At 39.7% G+C, this 16,770-nt stretch overlaps 1 protein-coding gene across 3 annotated transcripts in view; it reads right to left on the reverse strand.

The window, feature by feature from the left end:
• TTC7A (tetratricopeptide repeat domain 7A) overlaps positions 1–16,770 on the reverse strand; it is a 170,395-nt gene that overhangs the window by 127,722 nt on the left and 25,903 nt on the right. For all 3 annotated transcript variants that reach the window (XM_057371271.1, XM_057371287.1, XM_057371281.1), the window contains exons 6-8: positions 13,308–13,386; positions 10,085–10,245; positions 9,594–9,657 (exon numbers count right to left, since the gene is read on the reverse strand). In XM_057371271.1, coding sequence (XP_057227254.1) covers positions 9,594–9,657; positions 10,085–10,245; positions 13,308–13,386 — 304 coding nt within the window. The remainder of the gene's footprint in view (positions 1–9,593; positions 9,658–10,084; positions 10,246–13,307; positions 13,387–16,770) is intronic.

Consider the following 16,770-nt stretch of genomic DNA (forward strand, 5'->3'; position numbering starts at 1 on the left):
AGAGATGCTTTCTATTCAGATGAAGCAAACTCAAGAAGACAGCTGYATTACAGAACGGAACTGCTACAAATACCTCATCTGGATTTGTGTCACAGCATTAGAGCATTATGAAACAGACCTACCAGATCCCATTTCCTCAATAATTAGAAATTCAAGGCCATCCTTAAACCATCTTCCTTATTTCCTCAATAATTAGAAATTCAAGGCCATCCTTAAACCATCTTCCTTATTACTTCAATTGCCTGCAACTGCGATAACTGCTTCCATACTCAATAATTTATCTTCTATGCCTACATTAGATTTCTTCACAATAGCATCCATTTTTGTTGTTCTTTTCTGCTACTCACCTTTTATTTTTTAATTTGAGCAGGTTGCATAAGTAATCAGATTTGCCTGTCATCAAAGGCATTAAAGGTTTGGGCAATGCAATACCAAGTGTTTTTTTTAAATACATAAAATATGTCTTAATTTTGCTAACCTACCAGTGCATTGCTGGGCCTAGATCAGGAAGAAACATTACTTTTGAAGAAAACGATCAGTTCAGCAATTTCCAAGGATATTCCAAAATACCACATCCCACAGACTCAGATTTACCTCAGATCTTTTCTGAGTGTTTTTCTGAGTACAAAGAAGAATATTACAATTCCAGAGTAAATGGAAAAGTCCCTCTCATTTCCAAACACAGAGGACCTCACCCAGATTGCCCAGCCTCTGGGAGAGGCAGTGCTGGATTGCCACTGAGCCCAAGCACTGCCTGATAGCACAGACACGCTGCCCTGGGCTCCTCAGCTGAAAGGAGTGCAACATCAAACACTCAGGTCTAGACATCTAAAAGATCAGAAAAATTAAGAAAATTGCCAGCAATTTCACCTCGAGCAAAGGCAAACAAAATGTTCTGTCCTTGAAACAAGAAGGTTATGAGATTTATTTTATAATACTACTGTAATCTTACATCTATTTCTTTTTAATTGTGGGGAGATTTTTTTTCCCCTAAAAAGGTTAAACATGGGAATTAAGTGTAATAAAAATTTCCAGAATATGCAGCCCTTAAAGCCCACGCATATTTCATTGTGATTAAGCTGCAGCTGTTTCATCATGATTTTATCTGTGTAATGCCCCAGTTCCAAGCACTCTTCATCACAGCCTCCAGCCAAGACTGCAAACACAATTACTGACAACTAACACAATCTCAACCAAGAGCTAAATGGTGACTGCAGTTAAAGGCAAGCTGACAGATCAGACCCAGTCTAGTGTTTACACAAATAAACTTACACCAACTCCTGCAGCCACAAAAGTATTTTTCTTTCTCATGCTACTGCAAAAGATGTAATTTGTGATWAAAAAAATAGTCCAGAACAACAGATTCCAAGAGAATGAAACCAACTTGAAAAATTCTGCAGCCAGAGTACAGACGCATAGATTGTCCACCTTTATTAGAAGAAATAAATAAGAATTTAAAAAAAAATAGAAGTTTAAGCTCTGTTTGGATTTAAGACTGCTACTTTAAAAGGAAAAAATGAGTTAAAGGCATATGATCCTTATTGCCAAGGAAATCCTCCTACACATATACAACAGCATTAACAGTTTTTTCTGCACCGGTTACATTGTTATGACAATTGTTGGTAGCAAACAGCTACTGAGATGGCACCCCTGTGCTCTGTAATCTCATCATCAACCTCCCATTAGAGTCAGCCAGACTCTGACGCTTTTTTGGGTATCCATCTAATACCAAGATATGATTTTTAAGTGGATGCATTAGCAGAGATAGAAAATTAATCAAAACTTATGACTGTCCACAAAGCTTTGCCACATTTATTGGTACTAGAAGGAAGAACATGCCCAGTCCTGCAAAAACAGGAATCTAGGACATACTACAAGGATGCAATGTTCTAAAATTGCAGTCATTCTGAATATACTGTACATATCATACTTTACCCAAGTGGACAGCAGTTAAATGCAACATATGCATAGGCATGATGAATATTCTTTCCAAGAAGGTTGTAAATCTGCTGATTTTGTTCAAGCTTTCAAATCTCAAAGCCATAGAACGTCTTGCAACCTACCACTCTATGCTTGCATGCATAAAAGTTGCTACTAGGAAATTCATTGCCACTTCTATCACAACTATTTCTTCAATACTGAACCTATTCTCAATTGCTAATTCCAGCTGCTCTAAAAAAAAAAATCAAGAGCCCACACTATTGCAAAGACATAAAAACCCCACAAATCCCCAAACCAAAAGGTTCAAACCTCATAAGAAGCTGACTGGACAGTAGCAAGCTTATGGATTGTGTCTAACACAGTAAGGTAAATCACCATCCTAAGGCTCAAGATATTACTGCAGCATTAAATGCAGAGGGCAGAGAAGGGAATGTGAATCACCACTTCCTGAAATGCACTCAGGAAACTGGCATGTTTCTGTGGCCTGCCTCTCAAAGAACTCAGGCTGCTGTCACCCAGATAATCATTACCATTTTTTCCCTTTGCCTTTGTTTATGTTTTCATAAATATTGGTTTGTCACTGAGAAATCCTGACACTCACTGGCAAGTACAGGTGCAAAACCATCACASAGTTACTGCAACAAAGAATACACCCATTCTGTGGGATGGGGAATTTTACCTAGTGAAATGTACACAGGTGGACACTTCAGTTTGCATTTGAGAATGAAAAAATTCTAAGCTATTAACACCAACTTTTTTTCAATACCTGTGTTTCTGTTGTTTCAGACCACTAATTTTTTCTGAGAACAAYTGGAAAAAAAAGTTATTTGTACCCCACTGGTCTCAAGCAGTGTATCAGTAACATATGCAGCAATTTCAATTTGTCCTACTGCATTATTTCCTCCTCCTCCACTATAAGCAGCAGTAAAACATAGCTACAAATACATTTTCAACACCCCCACCATGACTATTCCCTTTAAGCTGTTCCCATTGTCACACAGATATKCCTCACAGCACACAAGCAGGATGGAAAGAGATGATGAGTCACACCATCRAGAGCAGCTCTGTTCAAGGCTGTTTTGTGGGATGGAGAAGGTCACCAGTGCTACCAACACAAGTTTCACCACTGGGAATTAGCATAACTTGCATTATAAAGGCAAAAATACACAGTCAATGCCCCTTTACTTGAAGTAGCTCCAAAGTAATTGAGCTACCCAGATCTGCACCACATTTGCATAATTTGGGATGCATTAGGCACAATTAGCTATCCATGTAGGTGGCTCAGACATGGACCAATCCTGTTTAGGGAGATTCGATGCATTTTATAGTCAGCCCTGACTTAAGACCCTGAGTATGTTCAGMCCTTCCTTTCCACAGCCCAGTGGCACAGCCCATCTGCAGGCCACACATGCCAAGAGGCTCCAGCCCAGGCTGGTAGCCCTAAGCTGACCCCATTGTGGTGCCTCTGAACCCGGCAGGGCATGGAACCTGAGGGTCAGCAGGGCTTTTCAGGTCTGGCTCCAAAGGCAGCAGTGCCACACTACTGGACTTGCAGACCCCCACTGGCTCAGACAGCAGGGAACTGCTCTGACTTTCTGAGCACCCCCAACATTGAGCCACACACAGCTTGGACCTTCCTATCCACATACAAGCACACTTAYCTGCAAACTACATAAGCCCTCATCCACAACCGATTTGCTGTACATCAACCACGCTTATTTATGGCTTGTTTATTTCAGGAAGAAAAGTAAAGAGCCACAGCAAATCCAAACAGCCATTACTTCAGCCGTTATTACGCACACAGTTACGCTGCAGAAAATTAAATTTTACCTCAGTACAAAGATGTGCTTCTTAATAAAACGTCAAGCAATCATATGAATTACCATAGAGTATATTCCATGTAGCAGCCCCCTTCTCACAGCAATTAGCTATGAAGTATCCTTTAATTGCTCACTTTGAAACATGGCTTCCCCTGGTTTTTTCCCAAAGAAGAAAAAGGAAGCAATTAAAATCTTTAATGAGTGCCTGCTGCCTGCCCCTAATTCATGGGCATTCGAATGTTCAACTTGTGTCTTTTCATAATAGACATAATTGCCAGATCCACTGCAACCCATCTATACAGAACGGCAGCATGTTTTACACAGTGTACTGTAATAATGTAATTGGTGTGATTCAATACTACCATTAAGAGCGAAAAACAAATGCTGTGCATGTAAGATTGACAACAGGCCTTTGAAATCATGCAATTGATGCCTTTACTGCTAAGAGCTGCGAAATATTTAGCCCATATCCTTTGGGTCTCCCTTCTGGCTGTTTTGCCTGTACTGCCAACAAAATGAATGAGCTCTTCACAATGGCAAGAACCCGTTCAATGGAAGAGGATACAGACTTTTTGTCTAAGTTATTGATCATCTCCTACACAGCACCTGAAGGTTTCCCTCAGGTAACATATGCATAGCTAACATATGCAAAGAAAAGATCCAGGGTTGACTGCAAAGCTGCTTGAAATTGGCAAGTAGGTAGAACAGGGAGGACAAATAACACCCCAGGAACTCACAAAACTCCTTTCACAGAGATACCTCAACTGATTCCACTTCAGACCAGAAGCACAGCAAATGATAATTTATACCCCTGTGAACCACATGGTATGTGCCTCACTTGTGATAAGCAACACCAAGTTACTGGAGCCCAATTCAGATGTCTCATCAAAACAGCTCACCATTATCCCATTATAATTGCTTATCAAATATTATCATCTAGATATATGTTTCAGGTGTATACTAACACCTTGTACTATAGCAGAGCTAATTCTGGAAACATCACTGAAAACAACACTGCCATCCAAAACTGCCAAACAACCCCACACAAAAGGAAGAGAGAGAAGCAGAAAGTAAGGAAGTTTGTTTACAGATCTGCCTTGGGTAACAAAGTCATGTATTTGCAACCAGTTATCTAAATTTAGAAAGCTATCTTCCAAAAATGTACATCACCCTTGCAAGTTTGGAAACAAGACTTACTACCTCAAAGTAGAAGAAAAAAAGCTCTCAAACCCTGTTCTCCAGCAACTCACATCAGAACTATTTATTCAAGAGGTAATTAACAGAGTTAGTGTATTTCACTAGAAACTTCCTGCAGTCCATCTCTGCCTCACAAGCTGGTTACAGAGAGAGTCAGATTTGCTATTTTAAGTGGACAACCGTGATTTGGCAGGAACCGAGGAGCAGACAACCCCATCCCCAGCTGTCTCCTTCAGCTACTGTAGTCCAACAGTCCTCAGCAGAATAGTCATGATGGTCATCCAGCTGTTGTATCATCACTGGGCTTGGTGCCATTTAAAAATAAAAAGAAAAAAAGAAAAAMCAACCTACAAARGCAAAAAGAGATTCTTCTTCACCAAACCATTTGTTGGACAGCATTATTTTATAAAACTAGGAACTGTAGAGCTAACAGGTTTTATTTATTTCTGTGCTTAAAAATACATGGGTTTAATGTTATTCTGTTGAAGGCATGCTCACAGCCATGAGTTTGTTCTCACCAGTAAAAAGAACAGGACAAGTCCCAATATCTTACTTCCCCCTCACCATCTGTTCCTTGCTCTCAGGCCCTCCAAGGTCAAATCGCCTTTAGGGATTCAAATCAGAGATAAGATGGGGATGACATTTCTAATCTTTGTTACACAGGCACAGAATTTATTAGTTTTGGATAGAAGGAGCTTCATTTCCAGTATGAGTGAATACAGAGCCAAAAAAAATAAACCATGTCACCTGGTATGTTTGGTGGACCACATTCCCAGTTTTAAGAGCCAACACTGTCAGCACTGAATAAAGGGTTTTCAGACTATATGCTGGACCTCAGTTCAAGAAGGGAARGTTTCTGAATGCAAACAAATATATTTTTCTTTTTTTTTTTTAACCTCAAAAGTAAACACAAGAAGTAATACAAAGTGTTCCATTCCTGGCTCTGAGAAGCTTCTGGCTAACTTTAAGGACAACACAGTCAATTCTAAACACTCTTGAGAATGGCTATTCAAATAAAMAAAACTGCAGCTAAGGGTTAGTCATGCCAAACCTCCTGTCTACACCCTGCAGCTCAAAGCACCAAAGCACCTGACAGTGGAACCAGTGCTGCTCCTGTTGGTAGGTGATGCAGAAAAATCACCCTGCAACAAGTCACAATATGTCCTCAGTTCTCCTCACAAACAGTGTCACTGGTTTASATGGGTTAAATACAGCAAGAAAGAGGACTAGTGGTTTAAAAATAGGCTAGTCCATTTTTDTCCAACATGTGATAAGAACACATCATTCTGCTACAGCCTGATCTTGTAAAGGCTGTCACCAGCTGGCCTTCTTTGTCTGAAGGAGAGCATTTTCCTTCTCTCAGAAACACAGCCCATCAAACCACAACTTAGGCTTTACAAAAAGAATGACAGAGTAGTCAGGAGGCCACGAACTCCCATAAAGACAGCCTTGACTGTGGCAATCTTCAGGCTGCCTGATTTGTTTCACTGGATTCCTTCACGAGAACTCTTCAGCCAAAGGCTGTGACTAAATAACAGCTGGCACAGGGAAAGAACATTTGCCAAGCTCAACAACCAGGATTCTTTTAATTGTTTACTGAGATGCCTTAGCTTATGAAAATAGGCTCTCATTTTTAAGAGGACATAAAGAACATGGGAGGCAACCCGGGAAAATGCCAGGGCAAAACAGGCTAGAAGATTTCACCTCAGTGTTAATACATCCACAGAAGCATCTTCAGAGCCATGAAAGAGGATACCATGTTATTTGGCCATTAGAAAACCTTTTACATACTTAGGCCCAAAGGCAGAGTGAGTGAAATATTGAAGGAACACTTAACTGCCCCTTTAGAATATATCTTCATTTCATCTTTCATCCCACCAGAATAGGCAAACTGGCTCCCTTGCAATGCAAGGGAAATGGATAATCACAGGCCAGAACCCTCCACCATTAAGAGCCAGAGAAGGTTTGGTGAGAAATAGGGTCTGGTTCTCAGGAACCCTCTCTCAATGTCTTCCTTTGCCCCTTACAGGAACAGTTCTAATCCCTCCTAACATCTTAGGAATCACACAGATCCTGGCAAAGTAGATCTCAGCTTCACCTTAGGAAGGCAAGTCAAACATAAAAAGTGAATTTCAGCAGCAAAGGTGTTCCAGGTGTTATCTCTTGAAAAAGCTATCGTGTCCCCTTTTCAGCACATATTTACTTTGAGGTTCTCTGATAATTTATGCTCCTCCCCACTACATCTTTACTCTGTGTCCCCTCAACAGGCTGACAATTTTTTCTGTCCCTCCTTCCCCTAATTTTGTTCCCCTTCAAGGTCATTTTGGAGTGGTAGAAATCAGGAACAGGCATGTGAAGAAGCTGTTTGGCTTTGCAGTCCTGCTGTCCTGGCCTGGCTACTCTTTGTCTCTTTACAAATCAGAGAGGGAAAGAACCGTTCTGGCGAGTTTTGCTCTGACAGAGCCAAGTGTMAGAGAAGCCAACGTAAATTGCATACTTCTGTTTTGTTTTAAAGGGGTTCATAATTGTAAATACTGGAAGAACGTCTAATCCAGCCAAAATCCAGGAACATCAACTATGTTGCTTACTGGCCTACAGAAACATATCATTATCACTTGCCATTGACATTCTCTCCAGGAATGAGAGAACCTCAACTCGAAATCTGCTTCCTGTTAACTCATTCCATAAGGTTAAGAAAGTTGTCTTTTTAAAAGAAAAAAAATACACAAAACCAAAAAGCAAAAGTTAAAAAAAAACAACAAACCTGTATATGAGAAAACTCACTACCCTACAGCAATGCTGTTATGGAAAACACATCATGTCATAAGTTAAACAGAATTTCCCCTTCTAAGTACCAAAATAAAAAATCTACATGAAAGTATTTATGGATTGCAAGCATATATAAGAATTCAACTGCTCCCTCTATTCCTTCACTTGGGAAGCACATTCATGTGGTTCCTAACTGTATTTCCATACACTTGTCCTGAATTTTAGTTATAACAAGGTTGATGCAAGATGCAGGCTCAGATGTTCCATCTCCCCGAAGTCACAAATACAATCACATGGCTCCTGCACTGCTCTGCTACAGGATCTTCTAGTATTTGTTTGATATATAGCAGATTACAAATCCTTGAATCTTCCTCCAGGAAGTTCTTATGTACTGGAGGCAGCATTTAAGCATACACAAGCTTACTTATTTAACCTTGAAGTCAGCACAGCAGTGAAGTCTGCACAGCAGCCCACTTTCTATCAACAGCATTTTCTCACTACTTCATCCGTAACTTAGCTACATGACCAGTTAGCTCACCATTTTACACACTATTGGACAGGGATAACTTTCACCTCCTCAGCAGAACAAGATTGGGGAGTTCAAGATTCCACAAGGCCTCGCTCCAGAAAGGCCAGAGCAGCCAGTAGTCACTGCTCCAGACCCCCATCCTCCTCCTGCCTGGAACAGTCCTGACAAGCCACACTGATATGAGTCCTTCTGATTTTAACAGAARGGCACATGATATTCTACCAGCCCTCACTCCTGCAGTCTCCACTTTCAATGATGAAAAGCCCTTGAAAACATAAAGCAGATGTRCTACAGAGATTTAATTTAGAAAGCACTGAAAAGCACATAGTAACACTCAGATGTACACAATTTTGAAGTCAATTTAATATTTTGGAGTGGTTCCACCTCCCTATTTTTTCCCCAAATTTTAAAAGCATTTTAAAAGACAACATTAAATTGCCCTGTTCTGAAGAAGTTTGTGGGAAAGAGGAAGGACTTGAGCCAGAAGAACCAGACGAAAAAACACTAAAGAATGAAAAATACAAAAAGTATCTATTTTCACCTTGTCTGAAAGTTATTTACAAGTTTCTAGGAGGGTCACTGAYGCTCCAAGGTTTTGAAATCTCACTTTGAGATAAAAGTGACTATCCTGTATTTAGAGAAAAATACACATTCCTTACACATTTTCAGAAAACATTACTTACACATTTCCTGTATGGGTGCATTTTCTCAAAACATGAAAATTATCAAAGGTTACCATGCAGTTATTTTTCCTCCAATTTTTTGCCTGTCTCAAATGGATTTTTTAAAGCCAACAATGTTATACATAGAAGAAATCTACACTGTAGCTTATTATGAATGTTTCTGCATGTCACARGATTCCCTGTATTACTGCATCTACGCTGCAAACTGTCAAAGATCACGCCGGACTGAAACAGCCAAGGACTGCAGACGAAGGCATGAAAGCAGAATATTGTATCCTGCAATTCCAAACAGCAGGAACCACCATCACGTCTGGCTTTAGGCAAGGCTCTCTTCTTCTCATTCTTGATCCATAAATCCACACAGACATTCTGAATGGAAACATCTGTCTACTGACAATATATCTGGATGTTAGAATCTGCATGCAGCTATGGTGAATGCAGTCACTTCTTGACAATTCCCAAAACTCTTCACTGATACTCCATTCAATAAAAGTGGTGTCACTARTAAAAGAATAGATGGCATTTTCCACTCAGCATCTGAATTCTTGCTTCTGTTTATCTAGGGATGATTCAGTAAACAAAACCAACCAGGAGACACAGAAATACTAGATATCCCATTGCACTATTAATACTACAAACTCATTTTTGGCTTACCATGGATTCACTGATTAAGAGGAGGAGAAGAGCCTCTTCTACGTTGTCTTGAGGGCAGTACACACTGAAAGACAGAATACATTTTTCTGAGGAAGATCAAGAGTTAYCCTGTCAGCCTCTTTCTCATTTCACAAGAGAAGAGGTAACTTGAAACATGCAATGCATAATTCATTTGCTAGGCAATACTTTCTTTGCAGGTTCACACAATTAAAAGCTCAGCAATATATCTTAGATGAGCAAYACTGAACCATAAATAGATTACTTCAATTTCATAGCAAAGACAACCCTTTGGCTGGATTTTCTTCTTCCTGGGGCAAAAAAAAAAAAAAATCACTCAACGTTTTAGGTTTCATTTTTCCAGCAGACTGAAAGTTGAAAAACAAGAAGACACAAAACTATACATGAATCAGTGGCTTAATTTGCAGTATAGACAAATGTTCAAACACACTCCTTCCTCCTTCCAATAAACCGATATAAAAATGAACACTTACTTCTCTTCTGAGTACAGCTCAGGCCTCCGACAAAGAAGATTGCTAACRTAAGACTGATATTCCTTGTCCATGAACTCAGGAAGCGGATCAGATAAAGGGCTCCAGTAACAGTCTTCACTGAGGGAATGGAGAAGGACCTGGGCTAACTGTTTGGCTGCAGTCTAGAGATCAGTAAACAGTACAGAAAAAGACACACATCAGTGAARCCTTCTCCAACACAAAAGATTCACCCCTCCCTATGTTCCATCTTGTGAAKGAGATGTACCAGCATGACAGTACCATTTTTCAGAAAGCTGGAGAAGAAAAAACAGCTGCTAAGGTCTACAAAAGTGTCAGTTTCTTCCCTCTTCAGATAAGACCAGATTTCTGTATTAACATGATCTTGTTGCAACGCTTTAGGGAAAAAAGTATCAAAAGGGCCTGACAGCAAGGGATGCTTTAGCAAACAAAGACAACTGATTGCCACATGGATTGCTGAGACAATCTCACAAKAGTTACTATATCAGAGTATGATGATGCTACACTGCGTTCTCAGCCTCAGAATTTTGTATGCAAGTCTCAGGACCAGAGGTGACTTTTGTCTTAGATTTAAAAGATCAACCTTTCATCTATTAATATCACCCTTCCCTGTAGACTTTTACGGTTTCATCTTGGTACTGCTTCTCTCTTCCTGTTGCAGTAAAGGAGGGAGGAGAAAAGATGCTTAGGAACTTTATATTGAGACAGCAACATCACATGCACTTTTTTTACCATCAAGAGGCCAAAGATCATTAAATACCTGCTKTCCACTTCATATGCACCACTGGCAAACTGGGCCCAAAAGGAGGCAAGTTAACTTCACTTAGCAAAACTATCTTTGGTGTTTGCCCTTGTCTGACACCCATCAAATCTTAATTTCTTGCACTGTAAATAGATGAGCATACAAACAAGTTCAGAGACATCAAACTAAGTGGTGCCTTCTGTGAATTCTAAGYAGCACACCACTCAAAGCTGTAAAATAAATAATGCACAAAACAGAGGGCAGGCTGAAACTTCAGCCCTTATGTGCTAATACTTGTAAACAGTATTTTGCAACTTCTCTGACTACTGGTATGTATTTTATATGAAATTTATATTTTAAGATGTGTTATGAGACCACCAAGAGTGATTTTCTGTGAATGACCAGGACAGGYATATAGATGTCATACATCAACATCTATGGGATTAAATAAACCACACTGAGGTTAAAGTTCCTATAGTCAGTTACAGAAGAACAACTTGTTTTGATGCAAGGCTCTTGATTTTCATCCACCTCACCACAAATGAATTCACTGGATTAGTCCAAAAYGCAACCACAGTAGTGTGCACTGATTTTTAAACATCATAAAGGAAGGCTTCATAGATGGCAGTGATCTGAGTGTATGATGGTGTCTCAAATATCATCACGTACAGCTCCCTSGAAACCCCAAGACCTTCCATGTCCCCCCTACTGACAAGTTACAGAAAGCCGTCTGTTTCTAACAAGGCTTTTCTATGCTTTTCATAGCAAGTAACTATGAGTCAAAAGGCCTAGAGCCCTGTGACATTAGCCAGTATCATTTTATTGTCTCAGTGTGTAATTATTTAGTCAGTTCTACCCTGAGGAGTCAACTCTCCTGTATTTTTTTCCTACAGTCTTAGAGGGGAGGGAAAATAACACGCCAGCAACAGAAAGATCTCTGCTGGTTCACACAGAAGTAGGAATACAGTTTGTGGTAAGCCAYTCAAAAGGCAAGCACCAAATACTTCTAGTGTCTTTAATTTTAACATACAGTACAGTAGCTGTGTAAATTAGTTTCACTCTTGTTTTGAATAAGACCAAACAAACCAGAACAGGCCAAGACTTTGATTTATATTATTACTGCCGTTGACTAAAAAAAGCATCATTATACTTGAGGAACACTGTGATCCCACAAATTAGGGGAAAAAAACTGTGTGTTTTACTTTCATGCTTGAAAAACTTGTTTAATTAAGCACATTCCTTCTTCTGCCCTCTTGATGRCTCTTTAAAAATAAATAAGAAAATGAAAATGCAACTTGGAAATCCCAGGAAAAGCTATTGAATGAACACCTTGAGAGTTCCCCTAAGGGATAAATCCCTCAGGGGTGTTGTACAGCTGTCCACAGTTGCATAAGGACAGGAGCAATTGAGCCACGTTCTGTCACAATACAGGAACAGCAGATGGTTAGACTCATTTCTGCAAAATGGTAAAACAGARCACACAAATACTGCTGAACCCTGATCTCACTCTGAAAAAGGATGYAACCATTTGAGTGAACAATTATTTAAGTCATCTCTTCTAATTCACTACACAAGCTTAACATGCATTTGTATTCTCACAAACASGATGCAAACCCATGCCCACCTCTCCTGCCCAACTTCTCTGCAATGACACAAAACACAAAGAYAAACCAAGCACAAGTTTTGCTGTAAGAGTATCAATGCTTTCAGGGTTGCAGAGCTTTCATTCCCAAGACTGCTACTCCCCATTCTGTTGACCTTGTCACCTCCTGAGTAACTTTAGGACAAGATCTTTTCAAGGGGAGGGAGGGAAGAACCAATTAAAGGTCTAAGAAGTTAAACAAGCACATAAATATTTCTTTACCAGAGACATTCAGGATAAAAGGATGCAAAGATGTAGAATGCCAACACCAAAAAAAAAAATAAATCAAACAATTAAAATCACTCTGGACTGTATTGAGGAGTGTTATACAGAGAGAACACTGAAGGGTGTCAGTCTGAAAAAACACTGGTTGTTACAAGAGACAGAAGTACTTAATGCTTCTACATGCAAATGCAGAAAGATGTGCATGCACACTGAAATTCAGAAAGAAAACAAGACARCATCACCTGAGGAAAGCACTGTCAAGCTAAATACATCTCTGTTTTTACTAGGGCTAGAAAATGCACTCAAAACAGAAAAACAAAACCATCAAACAAACAAAAACCAAAATCCAAATCCAACAAAAGTAACCTACATGCCCAGGTCTGAAAGCTTGGAGGTTTCAATTGGGCAGGTCTTTGAATTAAGGGGATCACTTGATGTATCACTTCCAAAAGTTAAAAACAGGGGGGAAGAAAAGAAACAAAAAAAAGAGCAAGCAATCGATTGAGGATAAATATATTTTTGTGCTACTGCACTGGTCAATCAAGAGAATTCCTGCATACCAGACTGCTCCACCCTCCCATCTCCCATTCCCTTACCATTTTGAAGGTCTGAGTAGCTTTTGTTTCCACAGTCCGTAGTACTTCTCGCAGACTCCTCATTCCTTTCACAATATTTCTATGGGAAAGACAAAAAAAAAAAAAGGAAAAAACCCAAAATCACCACACTGGAGACAGAGTATTTTCACAATGTGCCAAAGCTCAGCAACAAACTTGACATCCAAGCAAACCATGAAACAACTAGTAACACTGGAAGTGCAGTAGCGAGACAAGTCACTCTGAGGCACAGACAGGACAATGGCACAGAGCAAGGCAGMGACTGTAGCATTGCCTACTCCAGATGGCTTCCTAAGAGAAGATACATTCACATTTGATGAACAGAGGGGACATTTGGAAGCCTTTCATAGCTCATATTTATAAAGCAGATGCTGCTTCTTAGAAGCATCCACATCTCTTCATTCACACAGATTGTACTTGTTTGAATTATATTGAGCTTACGTGATGCTTTTAAATGACGATTTCTTTTAGGTGGTGCTTAAACGCCCTGTGTCTGATGGTCCAGGCACATGATGAAATTACAGTGGTTTAAACAGTTTGTTATCAGGCAGCTAAGTTGCAATAACTATCTGCAAGCACAGCTTAACCTGCAATAAGAGGGTTAGGCTAAAAAAAAAAAAATAAAAAAAACCACATTACTCTGCATACACCATGAGCAATTAAAGCTGACCATTTGCCAAATGGTATCTCAATCATGTGTCTGTGCACTTAGAGAGATGCAGAGAGGAAAGATTAAACACTGGACATATTAGTTAACACACTGGCCATATTAGCTAACACACTGGCAGCCTATCAGCTGTTCAAAGTTAAGGACATGGCCCCACCACCACAGCAACTGCAAAATGATTCACCACACATTTCACTGCAGGGTCAAATCTACCCATACAAGCTATCAGAAAAGGGGCAATGTTATACAAGACAACAAAATAAGCAGTTGTACTGGTACATTAACTGCTACTTCAGCTTATTCAGGAGAATTTTCTGTGCAGATGAAAGCTAAATTTCATTTAAAAATACAAAGCCATGACAATCTTTTCTGTCGAACTGATTAAATTTTGAAGGTAAGCAGCACAGACTGCATTTGTGCCTGCTTTCATACACTGCAAACCTTCCTGCACTCCAGAATTAACAGCAAACATTTGATGACGGTAAGAAAAAAAGTAATTATTTTGGGGGCAGGGGAATAAAAATGTGATCATGTTTAGCATGAATAATGACTACATAAAATGCCACCCTAAAGCCAGTGGTAACCATGTCACAGAAGGCAAATACACATGGCCTTACTTCCAAGCAATACCCATCTCAGTTTTAAATTGTGAGGTAATCTGTAGACTATCTAATAATGGGCAATGAACAGACAAGCAAGAAAGTAAGACAAGCAAAAACACTGAAGACTTGCCCCTGGAAAAAAAGACTGATGCTCTCTTTTTTCCTTCCACCTTCTTCCAAGTAAAAGATGTGTTTTGAGTTTATCAAGAAAAAAAAATAGCACATAGAAGTTTTTGTAAGTTGGACTTAAAATGTTTCAGCAAGCTCTCCAATGACAGGGCCAAGACACCAGATGCTTTTCAGTGGGTCTAGAACAGAATATATCCACAAAGATGCAGTTCTGGACCTCATACACAAGCAGTGACTAAACCCAAGGGAACTGTTTACATGGTATTTATTATCAGATAGGAAAAATTAATAAATTCCCCCATTGGAACAAAATTCACCTGCCCAACTGCTCTCCTGGATTACTGAAAACTACCAGCATTTTTTGTGGGCTCCTTAAGAAGCTGGACATAAGAGTCACGGAATGTAACAGTTCTACAGCATTTTCAAAAATGCACATGTTTAGACTTCTTGCTAGCACTACGATATTTGTCTTAATAAAGTGTAAATGAATTGCATTAATCAGCATCAGAAAGAAGACTAGTGATCACTTGCAAAGCCAATTAATTTCAATTTGGCACATAGTTAAGAGAATTAAAAACTACAGAGTATTACAAAAGGAGACCATTTTGTTTCCAGAGAACTAGAGCACCATTACAGTTCCACATCTTAGACAAGGCCATAAAACAAGTTAAGTCGCCTGGCATAAACACCTTGCTCTAGGGCAGGAGGGAGAAGAAAAACAAGGAACAGACATTGAAGTGAATTAAAGAATAAATGGCAAATTGCTGCCCATCTGTCAGCAGTCAGGGTTGGAACCATGAAGCACATGACAAATACTTAGGAGCACCTTTAACACAAGTGCAAAATGGGCGGCACAGGAGGAGCATCCAGCACTCATCACCTCCCAGACAGGTGCCTGTGAGGTCAGGATCTATCAAAGAGCACCCACTCCATACTCTGAGCTCTCAACAATACCAGTTCTACAGGACTGAGAATTTGGTTTGGCAGCTTTTGTATTTTGAACTTCATCAAGCATTACTGAGTCATGGCAGGAGAGAGAGCACACCTGCCAGYATTCTGCAAACACACCTCCCTACAGGAGTTTGTCTTTCCACTTTACTGTTCCAAGCCACRAGACCATCTGAGCACACATTGCGAGCATATGAATTGCTCTGCTCATTAAAATAAGGAACTCACAGTTCCATTAACATCTGCCATTTATATACTAAACATGCACTTGAAGGGATTTTTTTTAAATTAGAACCTGAAGAAGTTAACAAAAAGTACGTATTTGAACAGAAATACCTGCTATGCAGAGAGTGGATGAGGATGCAGACATAAAGCCTCTGGCAATCCATGGTGAAACCACTTGATCTTACTTAGAGCAGAAACTAAACAATCTTGATCCTCTGCAGAACTTGGATAGAGGACTACCTTGAAATCCCAGGTAATGTTGCCTCAAGCCATGGCACCATAAGTGAACATCAGATCATGGAAATGAAATGAGTTGGAAGAGTCCCTAGGCCCCTATTGTACTGCCAACATGCCAGAAAAAGGAAGGAGGAAAAACAGGAAGGGAAAAGCACGTGACTGTTAAACTGCCTTGGTTTTAGCCACAGAAGTGGCCAGAGTGTGTCATTTGAAAAAAACATGACAAAGTGCAGTTTAGGATTCAATTACAACTAATCTAATAAAGATGAACACAGACAATCATGGGCACAAACTGTGGCAAAAGCAACCAGAGAGTCCAGTCGGCCCACCTTGGCATATGTTTTATTTATACACATACCCTGTTAATACAGATTAATTACAGTCTATGAACCAAAGCAGTCATATCAGAGTTATGTCATATAGTTTGGCTAACACGACATAAAATTTTAAGACACAAGAAAGTAAACAAATATACTGTTTTCAATGCAAATTGCTGGGGAAAATATTAGCAATAAAAGAGTGGACTGTGGACACAGAGGTCTGCAAAGACAGTCCCTCAACATGGTCACCAGCAGATCATGTCCTTATCCTCACTCATTTACTGCTAAAACAATTAGTTGCTGACAGATAGAACAGA

The sequence above is a fragment of the Malurus melanocephalus genome, unplaced genomic scaffold (assembly GCF_030028575.1).
Source record: "Malurus melanocephalus ecotype Western Australia unplaced genomic scaffold, MMel_1.1 scaffold_5, whole genome shotgun sequence".
NCBI classification, from domain to species: domain Eukaryota; kingdom Metazoa; phylum Chordata; class Aves; order Passeriformes; family Maluridae; genus Malurus; species Malurus melanocephalus.